We start from the raw sequence: 18,467 nt of genomic DNA on the forward strand, positions 1-18,467 counted from the left end.
GTCTTGCAATTGGACTCTCTGGTAGTCAGCTAAGGTACAAACTCACTTGAAGTTCTTCCTACATTTATCTTCTTTCTCTTTTTTGCTGAGTCTCTCATGTATAATGAAGTATGAGATCATTCTGTAGTCCTCCTCTGATTTGGGGCATTAGAGAGTGCTAGGCATCTAGCTACCTGCTTATTTTTAAGAAACTTAGAGTATTTGAATGTGAAAATTTTGCTTCTTTTTGAGGTTTGATTGACAGTGGCAACAGGGTTGAAATGTACTGAGATGAAGCACTCAGTTTCATATGTATGTGCCTACACACAGAATAATTGCATGCATCTTGTTCTTAATCAGAAACTAGCCTAGACATAGCATTCACTTCACCAGGCTGTTAATCTGCCAGTGCCTATTAGAATTGAAGTGAAAAAATGGAAACACAATGTGGAAAACATTGGTAATTCTTACAAGTGACATTTCTTTCTAAAAAAGGGAAAGTGAGGACATACAAAGAATATAACATACTTTAAGAACTACAGCAGTTTCTTCTATTTCTTAAAATTCACCATTAGCCACTTGTTTATGTCCTGTAGAGGTGAATTATGTATCTCAGAAAATTTAGCATGAATACGTATGTATATGCCGTGTAGAGATTTTTGGATGTATGCAGGTACAGGAGCATTTGCTTTCAGTGTTGTTGGTGGCTACTGATAAATTAAATTGTCATTCTGGTTGTTAGGTACTGACAGGAGATGCAGGAGAAGATGCAGAGTGCCATGCAGCCAAACTCCTAGAAGTGATTGTTCTTCAGTGCAAAGGACGGGGTATTGACCAGGTGATACAAATTGAACAGGTTTTCTCTTTTATTGCTTTCTAATGATCCATAATTCCTGAGAGAAACAGCTGGAATTAGAGAATTTGAGAGAAATATAAAGTGGGGAGAAAGACAGAAAGAAGTAAATGAGCTCAGGAGAGTTTGTAAGGTTGGAGTTTTTTGTTTTTGAGACAAGATATTAATGGGCATGACTACAAAATGGATATAGACTGAATTATAAGGATATAGTATGTTGTGCAAGATTGTCCTTTTTTGCTTTCTCTTAATAGAATTTCCCTTTTGATGCAAAACACAGAGTTAAAACTATTGTGGCTGAGAGGTTAACTGTGCATATCCAACTACTATTGTTTCTCCAAGCTATAGGAACTTGGAATGTTTTAAGTACTTAGTGCATTTGGAAATGCAGATTTTTTAGCATGACTGGATTGTGATTGCAGGGAGAAACATAATCACAATTTTCCAGAGTTTCTTAGAACACCTTTTTCGAAAGTAGTCTTTTTCCTATAAAGGGCCAAGTTCTGGGTAATGAGCCTAAATTACCTTTACATACCATGTTTGATGTTGCCACAGTGCAGTCCATGGATATCAGTGATAAATTTTCAGGTAATTTTCACTGAAACCGATACAACTTTACTAGTGTAAATCTGAAGTAATTGAAGATAAAAATGCTCCCTGAAAGATTTTATTTTTAATGGAAATCTGGAAGAGTTTAAAGTGAATTCAATGCATTTGCATTGAAAATAAGCGTGTGGTGGAAGGCTTAATTGAGCTGTACAACTCTGTGAATTAAAATGGTTGCACACTGAACTGAAACTCATAAACCAAAACTTTCCTAGTGCTTCCCAAATTTTCGTAAAGTATAAATCTGCACATTGAAATATATACATGTTTAGAAGATGTTCATATCATTGTTTAGAAATTTGTGCATACTTGCTTTTATCAGAACAAACTCATTTTAAACTTTTTTTAAGAAATTTAGCATCACTTTACATATATTAGGAAAAACGTCTTATGTTACGGATTTAGATAATTCAATTTCTAATGCCTGTTAGTTTTGAAATTGTTTGGTATCTTTCTTTAAAGATGAAAATGTCTGAGTTTCTTTCTGAAGCTTGTATGCATGCTAGAACAAGTTTCACCAAGTGGCCCCAAATATTCTGTGCTCAGAATAACATTGCAATTTTTAGCTCAGAGAAGAGCTGTTTTGGGGAACATTTATAAATGTGTGATTGGAGGCTAGAAAGGGAATAGAATGTGTTCCTAGGTTCTATAGCTGAACTCCAGATAACTCAGGACATAATTCTGATAAAAGTAGTATAAAATTTCGTGTGATCTAGCAACATGTCTAATGATTATTTTCTCTTTTTTTTTTCCCTTCACTTTTCTTTTTTTCTCATTTCTCTTATGCCCAGTGTATTCCCCTCTTTGTGGAGGCTGTTCTGGAGCGCTTGACTCGAGGAGTTAAAACAAGTGAGCTTCGTACCATGTGTCTTCAAGTTGCCATAGCTGCACTCTACTACAATCCTGACCTACTTTTGCACACCTTGGAGAACATCAGGTTTCCACACAATCCTGAGCCCATCACTGCACAGTTCATAAACCAGTGGATGAATGACACAGATTGTTTTTTTGGGCAAGTATTGAAGTTGTTTTTTTTTTTTTTTTTACAATATTAGGAATTGATCAGCAAATTTTCAACAGCATGTTAACTTTTTATCTGAGATACTGTATACTGTACTTTCTGTTCTGTATTTTGTAAGTTACTTTTAACTGCTCTGTTTAATTTAAAAAGGCATTACTCTTTCCAGTGAATCCCACACTCTGATTTTAAATGGATCTTCACAATCAACTTGCATATTTATCATTGTGCCATTGACTGCTTAGCATACTGCTGAACTTAAACGTCACTGTGACCTCCCTTGAATGTGTGTGTGCTGCACTGGTGTGCACTCAGGCAGGAGCTGAACATTTGCAAAGTTAATGAAGGGGAACAAAGCCTGTCATCACCTAGCAAAGCATGTACTTGATGCTGAGCAGAGGTGAAGGCCAGTGCTTGCCTCTCAGCTGAGATGTGGTGTCTAACTGTGAGATTCAAATCCACTTAAAGGCAAAGCAGACAGTCAGATGTAGTTAACAGCTACCTCTCACCTTCCTGCTTGAGTTTTGTTTTGTTACTGAAGGCTGACATGTGCCTGCAGGTGTACGGACAGGCTTAGACCATGTCTTCCTGAAGTTGCTTCTTCCACACCTTGTGCTTATATTATTGTTAATTACTAAATTATTTGTATATCTATCAGCTTTAGGAAAGAGCAAGACATTTTAGGATTTACACATACCAATTTTCTTTTATGGCTGAAGCAAAGTTCTCAAGCTTCATCTCTTTGTGCTTTCATTTTTTTCTACTACATATCACATGCTGAATGCATACAGAGATGGTAGGAAAGAGGATATTCCCTACAGGTGGTAAACTGAAAGAGATTTATAGCCTAAAACAGTTTATCCTGGAGCATTCAGTGAGAAACTAGTCAGATTCAGAGAGGAAAAATGTTGAGGGTCTGACTAGGCCCCAATCTCAAATAGTACTGTGAGCTACAGCTTAATTTTCAGTTCTTCTGTGTTGCTTTTCAGAAAGCATCAGCTAAAGAAACTACTGCTCAAATAAACTCGTATTTAGATCTGAGACAAAGGCTGACAAAGGCTGTGAAAATGAAAATTAAACACGTGATTGTCATGCCCGTCATTCTGCCCAGACTGCACTTGAATGGCAGCAGAGGATCAAAAATCTCTCTTTGATCTGCTGCTGCCAGTGGTGAAATAATTATCTGTAATATTGCTTAAATTTAAAAGTCACTCTTCCTTCTGTGCTGTCTCCTCACTTCGTGGCTTGCAGGTGTAGGGTAGGGCTTTTGCTGTAGTACTGCTGGTGAGGCGCTGTGATGTGCTGCAAGGGACTTCCTCCTTTTCCTTCAGGAGAGCACTGCTTCTAGAAGACCATTTGTTTTCTTAAGAGTATTAAAGGAGCCCCATATTCAGAGGCCTAACTGAACAGGAAAAGACAGAAATGCAAAAAAAATCTGGCGTTCTTAAAACCCTTTCTTGGGTCCATGCCTGCCGAGTTCATGTCTTCATCAGAGAGCAGTGGGCACCCTTATTTGTACAGTCCTTTTTCTCATCAGCTGCAATTTGCTGCTTTGGTTTACATTTAGATTAATTTCCATTAAGAGGCAATTTTAGGCCCAAATTCAAATCATTTGGTTAACTCACAGATCCTGGAGAAATTGGGCAAGATCAAAGTAGATCCACCTCCAGATGTGAAGGACCAGGCGAATCTTGCTGTCATTTCTTGGTCAGCCATGCAGGAAATCTGGGACTTGGTAGTAACAGTGGCTGTTCAAGATGCTTTGTCCACATAAATCTTACACTCTTATGTGTGAACACCCCATCCCTGGAAGTGTTCAAGGCCAGGCTGGATGGGGTTTTGAGCAACCTGGTCTAGTGGAAGGTGTCCCTGCCCATGGCAGACTGGTTGGAACTAGATGACCTTTAGTTTAGGGTCCCTTCCAACCCAAGCGATTCTATGATTCTATTTCTTTCTTCTGTTCCTGTGAAGTCTTAGTCCCCATAGATCCTGCTCTGCCAGCTGTAGGGTTATGCATGGCTGCACATGCTCAGGCTGGAGCTAATGGTGTTTGCCAGCAGAGTGCAGTATTTCTGGAGCAGCACATGTGAACACATGAGATGGAATCCATGGGAAAAATGGATGGGAAAAGCAGTTATGGTAAGATCAGTAGCTGTTCTTCCATGTTATTAAAACCATGGAAACTATTGAAAAAGTGTTACAAAGTTGGTATATTAAAAATTAGCCAGGCAAGGAGAACTCAGAACTCCTTGTAAGACTGTGCATAAATTCAGTATGTCATGGTAGATACCACATGTCTGTGGTTTTGTGCTCATAGTGCCCATATGCTACAGGATATTGTATTTATTTCTAAATGTTTTCTACAATAACTTCACACTCGAAAGCCTTTTGCAGAAACATTTGTTCCTTACCTCTTTCTACCTTTTTCCTAACAGCTGAGGTTTGGGTGAAGCTTCTGCATGACTTATGCTTATTCTCGTACTAAAAATTCTTCTGTGGTAACTAGGGTGAAAGGAAAATTTAACTTGCTTCAAAAAACCCCTCAGTAAGTGATTTTGGGTTTTTTGAAGCTGCATAGGGTTATATATTTGATAGCAGTTTAAATAGTTAAAAATCCTAGGTTTCTCAGAGTTCTATATAAAAATCCCAGTCTTATGTTGGTTCCAACTTTGCAGCTAGAAGGAAATGGCTAATTATTTGCAGTTTGTCCAGGAACTAGATTGATGTAATAGAAAGAAACTTGATTCTCGCATAAAGGAGCACAGCAAACCAGTAAAAAGAGCAGCTTAGCAATTTTTCTCTGAAATACTTTCAGCTTGGTTTAAAATCCAAAGATTTTAAAATCCTTTGTGCTGTATTAGAAGAAAGTGGCTTAGCAAGAAGAGGTCCTGCAGGTTCTGAAGACCACACACAGCTTGTTAAAAATAGACTTGGCTTGGAGTCGTGCATTGCAGTGCTGTGTGTTGTGTGTTTAACACTCCAAGCTTGATAAACCATTGAGGAATAAGCGGAGTCCCTGATTGTTAGGGAGGGCTATTGTGTGCTTCTGAGCAAATAAGTACAGATCTCAAAGCACAAATTACTAAGGAGAATCATATCCAGGCTCCCTTGAGCAGATGGAAGGATGCTGAAATAATGAGCCTTTTGATAGCAACGGAATGGTCCTGAAGCCATTCTTTGCTATTATGAAAATATATAAAACTCTATTTGGCTTGTTCAGTCCTGTGGGTCCTTAATACAACTGGGGCATAGTAGAATACTGAACTTCAGGTAGGGCAGATGCTTTTCCTGCTGTTTGTCTCTGCTGGCAGGTGAAAGAAAAGGCTCTTTCTGGCTCAGGTTCACTAAAGATGGCTCGATGCCTCAATTTTTGCTGTCCTGCAGGGCCTTCTAATAACTTGCATATTCTGAAGACGTGTTCATTCTTGCAACTTCTCTGTTTAGCAGCTTTAAAGTGGAGCATGACAAATATGCTGCGGGTTTTGGTCATTTGGGCTGCTTCCCAATGTTGACTCCCTTTCAAACAGCAGGGCTTCATTCTTGTACTTTGATTTGCTGTCCCAAAAAGATAATTTAATATGAAGCTAAGCCATTAATTACTAAGATTTTTTTACCTTTTACTGTTGCATTTTGCAATTGGCATTGTACAATGGCAGCTCTTTCAAATGTATGATAAAAAATAGTGCAAAGAGTTGTTAGCTACTCTGTGCAGGTGGCTGAAATTGCTTCTTTGTACATTTGGGTCTTGAAGAAATTTCATGGCTTCCCAGTGTCAAGATGCAGGATTGAAGTCTTGTGCATAGATTACAGAGCTTTGGTCACACTTGGATGACAGTGCTGGCAAAAAGAGGAAGTAGAGATTTTTCCTTTTGCTCTTGCACTAAGGACAACTCTCCAAATAACAGCTATGCTTCATTTATAGGTAGCAGTATCTTTAGCTTGGCTTTTGGTCTGCAAAGTGTCAGCATGAGAGCAAATCGTTTGTTTTCAACATGCAGGAGTTAAGTCATTTCAGCTAAGAGGAGTAAGGGATTTATGTTGGGGTTTTTTTTATGAAAGCAGACTCTGTTCCTCTATCTCAGTCTCCCTGGCTGGTTTGTGTGCCCTCTTCTGTGTCCCATTCCACAGGTAAAGAAAGGATTATGGTTACAGGACACTCTTCACCTGATTGCACTTTGGTGCGTTTTTCAACACATGTAACGAAGCAGCCAAACCCAGTGTGACAAAGTGTGTCATTTGATATGCTGCTTGACTTTGTTTTTCTTGGAAGGTCTGCTGTGATCATAATGTTCTGCGTAGTCATATATAATTTATTTTTGTTGTCAACTACTCTTTGAGAATGAATCACTTCAGTAAATCCTCACAGGACTAACAATGTGGGAGGTGTCATAAAATCCCTCTAGATCTCTAACCTTGTTTAAACACAAGTAAAGTTTAGAAAGCTGCAATACAGGATCACTTGTGTTACTTAAAGGATATAATAGTTCAGTAGCATGTTATATAGGAACTTCGGTTATGAAATGCTAAGCACTTCAAAATTATATTTCTGTAGCGGTTTTTGAAATGGTGGATTGAGCTGATTGTCCCCCTGTTAGTTTTATTGCAGTCTGTGGTGCCCATCTTATTTCATCTCTCTCAACTTGTATTCTCTTCATTCCAAAGTAAAACTGATTCAGTAATGGAAGTATACCAAGAGTTTAGAGGATGGCCACTTTCTGCCAGCTCTGGAGGTTTGCTTGGTTTCTCTAGGTCTTGCTGGCACTACTTGCCCTGCAGAAGGCTTGCACAGGAGCCGTCAGCATAAGAATGGAGTAGTTCAAACAAAAAAAGCTCCTCTCCAGCCCATAATGGCAGAATACTGTATTGTTAGCCCCAGGTTGAATACTTCTGATGTTTCCAGTAAAGGAGAACCAAAAGAGTATCTGCAGAGGCAGTTGGAGACATTTTCCGTCTTGTTTGCAGAAACTTCTCTTTCTGGAAGTGAAAATCAATTCTTGTGTTTAAGAGCATAGATTCTTTCCCAGTTTCCTGACTATGGTCACATAAAAATCTTTCTGCTACTAATTTGATGAATTTCTTTCCCTTCAATTATCTGTAGTTTGTTTTACTGGAGGTCTACTCATTTGCAAGTTCCCACTTTGAGTATACTGCCAGTTATTCTTGATAAGGTGGAACTATTTCCCTGCTTTCTCTGGAGTTAGCAATGTGTCTCAAGTTAACATTAGAAATTGTATATTGAAATATGTATAAGACAGCCATTCTGATGGACTTCTAGTAATTTAATTTCAGCTATCCCTGGGGCATTCCATAAATACACCCTGCGATTCAATGCGTTCCTGCTTATCATTGCTCTTCACTAATAGTTTTTGCCAATTTCCATCCCTGAAACAGTACTGCTATCAAAGCCAAGGCAAATTAATTTTCCATCCTATTTAATAATGATAATGTATGTCAAATGATTTATTAAAGACAAGATATTCTACATAATTATTAAACAGTATTTATTTAGCATTACAAATTTTGCATTTGGTAATCAGAAAAAGTTGCTTCAGGAATTTGACCAGTGCTTGAAAGATATTTAATTGTTATGGGATGAGAACTTTCCAGTGGGAACTTGCATTCAGAAGAAAATTGTTTGTGTAGGATCTTTGAACATAGACTTTGAACATAGCATCTGAGACATTGTCTTCTGCCATGTCAAGCACCAGGACGTTAGTGTTCTCTATACATCCTTGCAGTGAAAATCTGGTTTTTGTCTAACAATTGTGTCTTGTTTCAGACTCCATGACAGAAAGATGTGTATAATAGGACTGAGCATCCTAATGGAATTGCAGAACCGACCACCTGCAGTGGATGCTGTGGCTGCCCAGATTGTTCCTTCAATCCTCCTCCTCTTCTTGGGCTTAAAACAAGTTTGCGCCTCACGAGAGCTCACAGAACATGAGGATCATGCTAAAGATGAAAAACACTTTGCAGAAGATAATGGTAAAATCTCCCCTTTTCACATTGTGGATTTTGTCTGGAATTAATTTAAAGGGGGTAAGAAATTGCAGTTCATTTTTAAGACTCATTAGTCTGCTGAAATAACTCAGCTTACTGGGTGCTTGAAATACCATCTTTGGTATTGAGTTGATTTTTTCCTCCCGAAGTGTAATCAAAATGTTTCAAGGTGTAACAGCTAACATTTTGTGAAAGGGTCTATTGGTTTAAGAGTAACTTGCAGGTCCACTCTTCTGGGTTGTAAATATTCTACTCACATAGGCAGCAGGAATTTGCCAGGACTCCACTAGGTATATTCTTACTTCCTAGAAAGGAGCTGTTCCTACTACCCAACTGTTTGAAAGATCTTTTTCATTGAATTTTTGAAGGAGATCCTGACAGGTCTTCTTTGTCCAAATGGAATGTTGTTTGCAAAGTGGGGTTTGAGACAGCTGAGGTTCCTTGAGCACACAGGCCTCTAACCTCTGTGTCTGCCAGAAGAGAAAAAGCATCAAAGAGTGCCTTACAGAGGGAATTATGCACAGCATTGCAGGCAAATCTGTTTGACAAGGAGTTGGAGATAGATGTTTAGAGGTGTGAAAATTAATTGGATGTAAGCAGATTATGTAGTCCACTTGAATTTCACACAATGGAATTACAGAATTCTTCTCAATGCATAGGAATACAGTATGGAAACAGCACAAATTTTCAAATCTCTGTCCTGTGATTCAGTCCCTGCTTGCTGCATCTATAGTCATCTTTATTCTTTCTAAACTGTTAACACAGGAAGAGCTGCAGGTTTGGAACTGAAGGGGTTTTTTTTAATCTTGATTATAATTCAGAAATACTTAAGTAAGAAAGAGCAGTATTTAGAATTGCACATTGTAGTTGCATTTAATTCAGGGGGTCATAGTTTCATAAGCAGAATGGAAGGTAACGCCAACTTAACGTGTTGGTTTAAGTTGTTCAAATAAGGGAACACTGAAGAGTAGAAGGCAGACAGTTGGTGTACAGATGGATTTCTCATGGTTTTATGTACATTTGTGAATTCCACGCAAAGTCTCTGTTTGTAATTTAAAAAGCAGAGTGATGCACCACTTCATGAAAGACATTTCCTTAAAATTTTTGGACCCTATAATTGCACAATGACTGCATAAATGAAAGAAGAAAAAGATGGCAGTTTCACATTCCTCAGGTCTGCGTAGAAACAAAAGTTTAACTGATCTTGAGTGTAGGAAATGTTTTAAAAGCTTCATTTTTCCAAGGCTTCAAAGATTTTGGGGAAAGCATGTCCCTTTTCCAGCCAAATCCTAAATTTACTAATTGTTTTTAATTCATAAGTCATTGTTTTCTTACAGTTTTTAAACTTTGTTTTGCAAAACATATCAATGCTTTTGCAGAAGAGATACCGAGTGATGAGGATGAGACAAATGAAGTGAGCCAGGCAATGCAAGAGAACCACGGTGGAGGAGGAGGTGGCAGTGCTGGAGGTGGAGAGGAAGAGGATGATGATGATGATGATGACTGGGATGAAGATGCATTGGAAGAGACTGCTCTTGAAGGGTTCAGCACACCTCTTGACCTTGAAAATGGTGTTGATGAATACCAGTTTTTTACACAAGCACTTCTAAGTATGTGTTTGCCGGTTGGCGGAATGATATAACATAGTGAAATTGGAGATGTTTATGGTCATCACTGGGAAAAACCCTTTTCTTTGTTACAAGTAATAGTTTAGATTACTGAAACTGGTAAATGTGATCTTGCTTTCTAATGTTAGTCCTAAGATTTTTTGGCTTACAAGTGCTGCAAAAAACAAATTGGTAGCAAATACAGCCAGAGATTAATTCTCTTTAGGTTCTCCCTCAGAATTTTTCAATCACAGCCTAAATAAGTGGGGCTTGGTCACTAGAGGGACTCATATAGAGAAATATTTGTCACCTTCTAGATGTTAATGCAGAAATTATTTTCTCCCTTTCCTGTTTGACTAATCCTGTTGCTTTTAGTTTTCATATGAGTTTTAAACGAGAAGATTCAATTCACATTGTCCATGAATAGTGGCCACACAGTTCACTTTCTGTTTCAGAAAGCAGAGGATGAAGTTAAGTTCCTCAAAATGGATTGCCTCTGTTCACAGAGTGGGAATTCTGTGTGATGAAAACCGACAGGAATACTGATCATGTTTTGCAGTGCAAACCAACCAGAATATCCATATGTTTCATTTTGTTACTCTGAAATGAACTTGCACGTAAACTGATGATCACTTTTCCTCCACCGCCGCTCTGACAGCGGTGCAGAGCCGGGACGCAGCCTGGTACCATTCCCTGACTGCGCCGTTGAGTGAGGATCAGAAGAAGCAGCTGCAGGAGATTTACACATTAGCAGAGCACCGGAGAACTGCTGCAGGTGAGTCACTTCCCTGGGCCCGTTCCAGCTGTTGCAGAGATGTTGGAAATGCTTCTAATCTGTAACAACCACCTCTGTGCTAATTGACGTTTTCTAGGAAGCGTGAGCAGGATATCATGATTACATTATTCCTTGCCTGGAAGTGTGTGTTATTCAGAGTAAGTTTACTGTTGTTTCTAATTAATTGCCTTTTCATTGACTTGTGCTGCTGTTAGAACAGGGTATGAACTAGTTTTACACAATCTGACATTTGAAATGAAGAACAAATTAAGGCAATATCTACCTGTCAGCCAGGTATTTGATGAGGATTACTATCAATTATTATGTGTTTAACAGCTTTGTAACTTTTTAACCACTCACATTGCCTTTGCAGTCAGTGTGAGATTTTAGGTGTATAGAAAACTTGCATCATGGAAAAAAAATTCAGATTTAGTCAAAAAGAATGCTGAACAGTGTAGCATAGACTGATTCTGTAAAGGATCAATTTTTAACTCTTGCAGAGGTGTGCACACTTATGCCTTTAGAGAAAATCTGATTGTAATTTATTCCTGTCATTGCATTTAGGGAATGAAATTTTGACTCAGGTGGGGGTTTTTTCCATAACTTTGCATTCTTAGCTGAGCTGTATTGTCTCTGACAAAGGTGTTCACTAGAGACTATTTTTCATATCCTTTTTCTTTGAATTCTAGAGACTAAGACAGTAGAACAACAAAGTGGCTACACATTTGACAACAAAGGACTGATCACAGCATTTAACTTTGCTGGAAGTACTCCCGGTGGCAACTGAAGGATTGGCTACAAAGGTCAATGGGAAGGGTCTCATCATTACATTTTCTTGAAATCATCGTGACTTCTGAGTGATAGGGGAGGGTAATTTAATGCTGCTGAAGGTTTTCTGGAAAATAGCAGTGTGCTTCCCCCACCAGAATGTTCTTTCTAACCAGCTACTGTAATGTACAAATTCTTGTGGTGTTTTTATAATTTGATGGACTGAAAGGAGATGTTTGTCCTCAAGGAACCAGAATGACCGGGAGGGGCCAGGCTGCATCTAATTGAGTTGCACTTCTCAGGTTTTTGCTGTGCAGAATTGATAGATTCATATGGATAACAGTGCCTTCTGTTGTACATGGATTGCCTGAACAAATGGATTTTGGAGTGCATTATAATTTTTTAAGTGTAAGGACATTTCTTGATACACTGTAAGCCTTGGTTCCATGTTTTCCAATCACCTGCTTTTTACTGCTCGGTTTAATTGTTTGTTGGTTGCATACAAATTGCTGGATTCAAAATATTATCACACCTTCCCTATTTGGTGCAGACCAAATCTGTAGAAGAAGGTGTCTGTTGGAGTTGCAAAGCATACAAAGGGTCTTAACAAAATGGCAGATTTTCCCTTGATGCAGTAGTCTTAACTTATTTCTCTTAGTCATGAATTCAACTCACTTGAGTTGCAATGGCTTGCCTGGCAGGTGGCTACCCTAAATCTACATCAATATTAGCTCCTGCCTGGACAAAGTGGTGTGGCCCTCTCACACAGATGTTCTACATGACAACTTATTTCTACTATTATTGATGAATATTGGATTATACATGGGATAATCTCTTCTGGTTTTAATCATTCATTACCATTCCAGTGGTAGTACTGAATAATGTGGTACAAAATACTTGCAATATTTTATTTATTTTGATAGAATGAACAGCTTCAAACTTACTTCTTACTGTTACACTCTGTGATTATATTTCTGGTCTGCATTGCAGTTGGTTATTCTTGCTCCATGCTGAAATTTATTTATCTGACAGACTTTTTTTCCTAAATTTTGGAGACTGGTTCCACCAGTGGAGGTTTAGACTAGATATTAGGAAAAATTTCCTCATGGGAGTGGTGGTCACACATTGTGACAGGTTGCCCAGAGAAGTGGGAAGGACAACATCCCTGGAAGTGTTTAAACAACACGTGGACGTGGCACTTAGGGACAGGGTTTAGAAGTGAACACTGGGTTAACAGTTGTACTTGATGATCTTAGAGGTCTTTTCCAACCTAAAGAGTTCTATAGAACAAGATGTTTGTGGGTAAGTTCATTTAGAGAGGAAGTGATAGCAGTACTAATTTGAATAGGTGCCCCTCCTTTAGGTCTATTGGGATGGCAGTGGTGTAGCACAAAGCAGTAGGGGTGCTTTAGAATGTGAACTTTGGATTGGAGATAAAATGTTTAGACCAGATTTTGTCTCTATGTGTTAATTTCTTTATGATTTAAAAATATTTACCAAGCAATTTTAAACACGTACTGATAATCTGTTTCTTTACAGCAGGGTCCCAAATAAAAAGTCAAAGCCTTTTCCATACACCATCAAATTTTCCATAACTACAGTAAATTACAGACTGCTGGCCCTGTGCAGTGCTGAAGCTTTCATTTGTCATTCTGGTTGAGTCTGATAAATCTGAAGCACTCTCTGCCTTGGCTTGTGGAAAAAGCCAGAGGATCTCAGCATGTTCCTTTGGGAATTTTCCTAGCCTGGCAGCTGTGGGGCAGAAGGTTCCCTATGCTTTCCTGTTTCCTGCACCTTTGTGTCAGACTCTATGGCTGTTCTGTGCTGCTGCTTCCTTTTTCTTTTTTTTGCCCTCCTCTCCCCAGCAGCTGCAGAATAAAGTTGGTCTGGTTCATGAAGGTTTTTCACTGATGCTACTTAGTCAATAGCAGCAGTGAAAATGTCTTGCTTTTAGGCCTGTTCCACATGCAGAAAACTGTGAGAATTCCAGGGTCTGTATTTCCAAAAGGGAACAATCTGCTGACCTGCACTGGACAGGCTCTTTAAGGTAAAGCAGCAAGAGGGCCAGGATATCCTTTATTTTGAATGTCAGGTTATGAAAATTACAGGTCACTTTTGCTAATTTAGGCCTTGGGGTGTATTGACTGAGACACTAAGTAGGAAAGCATTACAGCCAGTTTTTTGGGGAGTTTATCGGAAACCACAGAAGTTTTGAAATCATTCACAAATATAAGGAATGGCTTCTGGAAGTTAAGGGCATTGACGACTTCTATCCTACCTGTCTATTGCAGTTAGGTATTAGGCAGGTAAACAGTTTAAGCCCTTTATTATTTTATTAAAAGAAACAAAATTGTCAAGTGGGGTTTCTTTCAAAGCCCATTTGCCTTCTCTACACTGGCCTGCAGAGTAGAAGATGGATTTATTTTTCTTCTGCTAATGAGGTTGCTTGCACAGTCACTGGCTATTACTTAGGAGTTGATGTGTTCAAGGTAAAATCTGCTTTTGCATAGCATTATCTTGGTGTCACTCAGCTGAACTATGGCTGCTCCCTAGTTCTGCTTCTTGTGTACTTTTCAAATCAACTGCCAAGAAAATTTCAGCCAGATGTTTTGTACAAGAGTTTAATCAGCAGCGTGGAGTCGGGAATCTTTGTTGTCTATTTTGCAGTGGGGTCAGAGATGTCTGAGGGAATGGCATCTAAAAAGGTTAAATGCCTTTCCCTTCCCAGAAGATTCATGAGCAAATGTTTCTCCTGGCAAAAGCAAATGTTAATTATTTTATTCCTTTTTTTTGAAAAAGGTTTTCATCCAAAATGATTTATTGGGCTCTAGCCTCCACTTTAACATGTGGTTCTCTTTTAACATGATAAATACCCATTTGTACATGATCATAAATAGGTAATGGATTTTAGGTGTTTCTTTCTGAGCTGTGTCCAGCTTTGTACTACATTAAAGGGAGAGTAACACAAATATGCATTTACTGTCTCACTTTGAAGCCAAGGTAATCATGGAATATCAGATACCAGCACTGCCAACCAAGCATGATGTATTTGCCATTGGAAGGACAGAGAATCATGAATATATTGCAAAATAAAGGCTGATAACTGGTGACTTATATTGCCCTGAGCCCATATTCCCAAAGTGTAAAGATGATCCATATGGGCCCCACAGTGGCTTTACATATGAAATTGATGTTATGGGGGTTATAATCATAGCAACTGTGAACTTACATAAGCTGCTTTTCCAGATAAAATTAACTGATCCTGGGCATTGAACTGCATATGCTGTTTTGTCACTTGTGAAAGGAAAATAAGAATTGCCACATGTTTTGGCTGCCTCTTTTTGCTCTCTCTAGTTAAGCATTGAAGTACATGGCTTTCATTACAAAGCAGAATCTTTAATCACAATGGCCAGCTCCAGGAAGAGTGCAGAATATCAAGCTGAGGAGAAGGTTAAAAAACCCCAAACCTCAACAATCATTCAAAACCTACATGTGCACAGTCTGGCTGAAATAAATCTGCTTTGGGAGTATAAGTCAAAATATGTAAAGAATGCTACACAAAATGATATTGTGAGATTCTTTGCTTTAGGGAGAAAGGATGCCTGTGGGGTGTCAGGGAGCCATGAAATGCTCTGCTTTAGGATATGTCCTTTGCCTGGGAAGTCCTGGGAGTTTGTGGCTCTAGATTCCATCTTACATTGTAGAGGAGAGATGGTAGGACTGTAGAGGATTTTTTTTTTCTTATTAAAAAGCCACAGTCTATCTTGAGACTTTAGTGAGCCAAAGGAATTGTAGACAACATGAATGATTAACTGTCCTGTTTCCAGAATACTTTTCTGTCTTTCTCTTCCTTCCATTTCTTCTTTTGTCAGCCACAGTGTTATTGGATATTTCAGGGAGTTTTCAAAATACCTGAAAAGGTAAACCTTAAACAATTTTTATAAAATCTCTTTTTCTTGAAGCAATGCAATTTATCAGTTGCATTTCTCTGTGTAGAACAGTCTCTCATTGGACATACACAGATGATACAGAACTTCAAAAGCCCCTCACTTGTGCCTGTGGCTTGATGAGCCTCTTTGTGATTTACTCCTTAATACGGGCACTTTGAAATCCCCACACCTTGTACTGAAATTTGCCCAAAGGATAGGCAAAAATGCACTATGTAATGAAGTACCCAGTCCTCATTTTGAGATATGCCCCAGTCTGTCGTTAATATTTGGCAGTCTGGTGGTCAGTTCCTCAAGGATCTCTGTCTCTGATTGAGGACATTCTTCAAGTCCAAGAGACTGTCTCTGCAGGTGGACGGAGAATCAATTTTCCCTCACTGCAGGAAAGTATACAGCAGGCATGAACTTCTTGATCTTAGGAGTGAAAATACCATTCTTTTCTCTGGGATATCAGATTTTACCCCAGCTGGGTGTGATACAGTAGAGATGCATGTTCCCATTGTTTTTAAGGAAGCCAGACACTATTCCAGATACTAGAAAGTCTCAGCATAAAACCGTATCGTAAAGAGGATACATGAACAGATCAAGCTACTTGGTGCTTTGGACACTTCTTCCACTGCTACTACTTTTGTAAAACCAGTCAGGGAAAACCAGTGTAAAATGAAAGAAAATTAAAACAGTGCTTGGGCACTAGACAGGCAGAAACTTTTCTGGCCTGTGAATCCAATTCCTATACTCACTGCAAATACACTCAGATACTCCTCAAATATGATATGCATCATCTGTATGGATGTCAGTACTGAGACTCTGACAGCCGTTAATGAGAGGTGAAGACTTAATGTGATTTTTCTCTGGCAGAAATCAGATGCATCCCTTTAAAAAGTCTGTAAACTGCTTGTCCTGGCTGATATGCAATCACCAACATGAGATGCTCAGTGGGATTAGAATATTTCTTAAAGATTATCAGCATATCTCCTAAAGGGCTACTGAAAGTGCTCTTTGTCTGGGGAGGTGGCAGATGAACTACTCTTGGACTAGAAGAGAGAATCTGCAGACATATGTAGTGGTGATGAATTGGGAAAGGATCTATCTAAATTGAGGTGATGCACTTGATATGATTGAGATCTGCAGCATTCCCAGTGTTGCCTAGATCTTCTAGAGAAGCATCCAAGAACTTTGTCCCATGCCTTCCTTTGGGAAGAGAATGTGCTTGGGCAGCCCCAAATTTGGTGCGATGCTTTGAACTTGAGATCAGAAAACGATTTTGAGTACAAGTTGTTCATAACAGAAAAATGAGGTGGAAGTGTATATTAATGCTAGAATTCTCTTTGTAGGCTGTATAGAGATTCACAATTTAAGTGCTTGGCTGTGTTCATGGTGGAATAGGAGGTGAACTTTCAGATACATGCATTTCTCCAATGTGAATACAACAATGTCAGCTGCAGGATTCACCTGAGAGTGTGTTGGTCAGGGGCTGCCTGCTGGACCATCTGGATTATGTTACATGAAATGAAATGCAAAAACTGTGAAACTACTTGATAGTTAAAGCTGTTGAGCAACAAAAATTTTCTTGAAATGAAATTTTAATATTATTCTCAGGTATGTTTTAATTTTCATGTTTCGTGCCCTTATACAAAATGCAAAATTACTGCATAACTTCGAGGCCTGTTCCTTTTTCACTGAACTGTTTACCACTGAAGGTGTTGATCCAAGAATTGTTCCTCATTTCTGGGTATTCTCAATGTGTTTGTTAGTGAAGTTGCACATACCCATCTTTCACCATTTTTCATGCACAGAGATCTTGGAAATGAACTTAACAAAAGGAAGAACAGTGCTTTGAAAAGAGAAGACTATGCATAAGCAGGTTATTTTTAGAAACCAGAAGAACTATGGTCTCTGAAGAAAATACAAAACAATAAATACTTACACAAAAGTGCATGAGGTAAAGAAATTAATGTAAGACAATATAAGCAAGACACGTTCTTTGATCACAGCTGTAATGTTTATTTTTTATTTTTCATTGCCAAACAATGTGTGACACTTGCTTTTGATTGCATGTGCTGTTGGAATAACGCCTAACTTAAATCACATGAAATGTTTTGGGGGCTCAAAAAGAGACCAAAGAGACCATGCACATTTCTTTTGATATTAAAAGCAAAGAGATGAGCCCATGACTGCTGTGACTGGAGGGAGCCTGCTATGTGCTACATTAGCAGATTGAATTGCAGGATCATCACCTTTGTAAAAAGCCTGAAATACTAAACTGTGGGTTGGCTTTGAGGGCAAGAATTGACAAATGCAAAGCATGCATTGATGTCAAGAAGAACCTCTTCCTAGCTTAAAGAATTCTGTACAGTGTTCTCTTAAGCTGTGCTGAATTTGCTTTAAAAACAGTAATAAATCTTATTGCTTAGGTCGAATGTTACATCTGTTGTGCATTTATATGGAAAGAATAATATTTCTTAAAAAAATGTAACATGCCACCTACCAAGGAGCCAAATCTCATTTTATAGCTGCTTTTCATACAGCCATAAAACTTTTTTGCAAGAACACCCGAGAATTAATTTTAAACAAATGTGTGTGTTATCCAGAGTTAATGTATGCATTTGTGTAGCAGTGTGTTTGTTAATCCCTGACTCATGAAAGCAACTGTTCACTTACACACGTTGGCTGTGAAAGAACATAACTGATGGTTGAGGCAGAACACCCAAACGCAGTTCTCAGCATCTCAAACTAGTGACGATAGTCATCTGCACCAAAGCTTGGGCCAGTCTTCTGTGCATGGAATTCATAAAGAAGATACTTTTACCAGGCCTCCCCAGGACAAGAAATGAATCCAGCTGGAGCTGCAAGCCTGGTGTTTGTATCAGTGGAGTATTTCTCTGATGGTGAGTTGCTGAAGTAGCCTGTTTGC

The 18,467-nt window shown here is 38.7% G+C and overlaps 1 protein-coding gene across 4 annotated transcripts in view; it reads left to right on the top strand.

The window, feature by feature from the left end:
- Window positions 1-17,969, top strand: part of IPO8 (importin 8) — a 46,385-nt gene extending 28,416 nt beyond the window's left edge. Inside the window, exons 20-26 of one of the 4 annotated variants that reach the window (XM_082280698.1) lie at window positions 722-817; window positions 2,230-2,450; window positions 8,236-8,441; window positions 9,836-10,066; window positions 10,722-10,838; window positions 10,936-10,996; window positions 11,528-17,969. In XM_082280698.1, the coding sequence (XP_082136824.1) occupies window positions 722-817; window positions 2,230-2,450; window positions 8,236-8,441; window positions 9,836-10,066; window positions 10,722-10,838; window positions 10,936-10,958 (894 nt within the window). In that variant the 3' untranslated portion in view covers window positions 10,959-10,996; window positions 11,528-17,969. Of the gene's footprint in view, window positions 1-721; window positions 818-2,229; window positions 2,451-8,235; window positions 8,496-9,835; window positions 10,067-10,721; window positions 10,839-10,935; window positions 10,997-11,527 lie in introns of those variants that run through there. The other 3 variants (XM_082280697.1, XM_082280696.1, XM_082280699.1) reach the window with 3 other exon arrangements.
- Window positions 17,970-18,467: the final 498 nt, after the last annotated feature.

The sequence above is a fragment of the Coloeus monedula genome (genome assembly GCF_965178545.1).
Source record: "Coloeus monedula genome assembly, chromosome: 4".
Classification (NCBI taxonomy): Eukaryota; Metazoa; Chordata; class Aves; order Passeriformes; family Corvidae; genus Coloeus; species Coloeus monedula.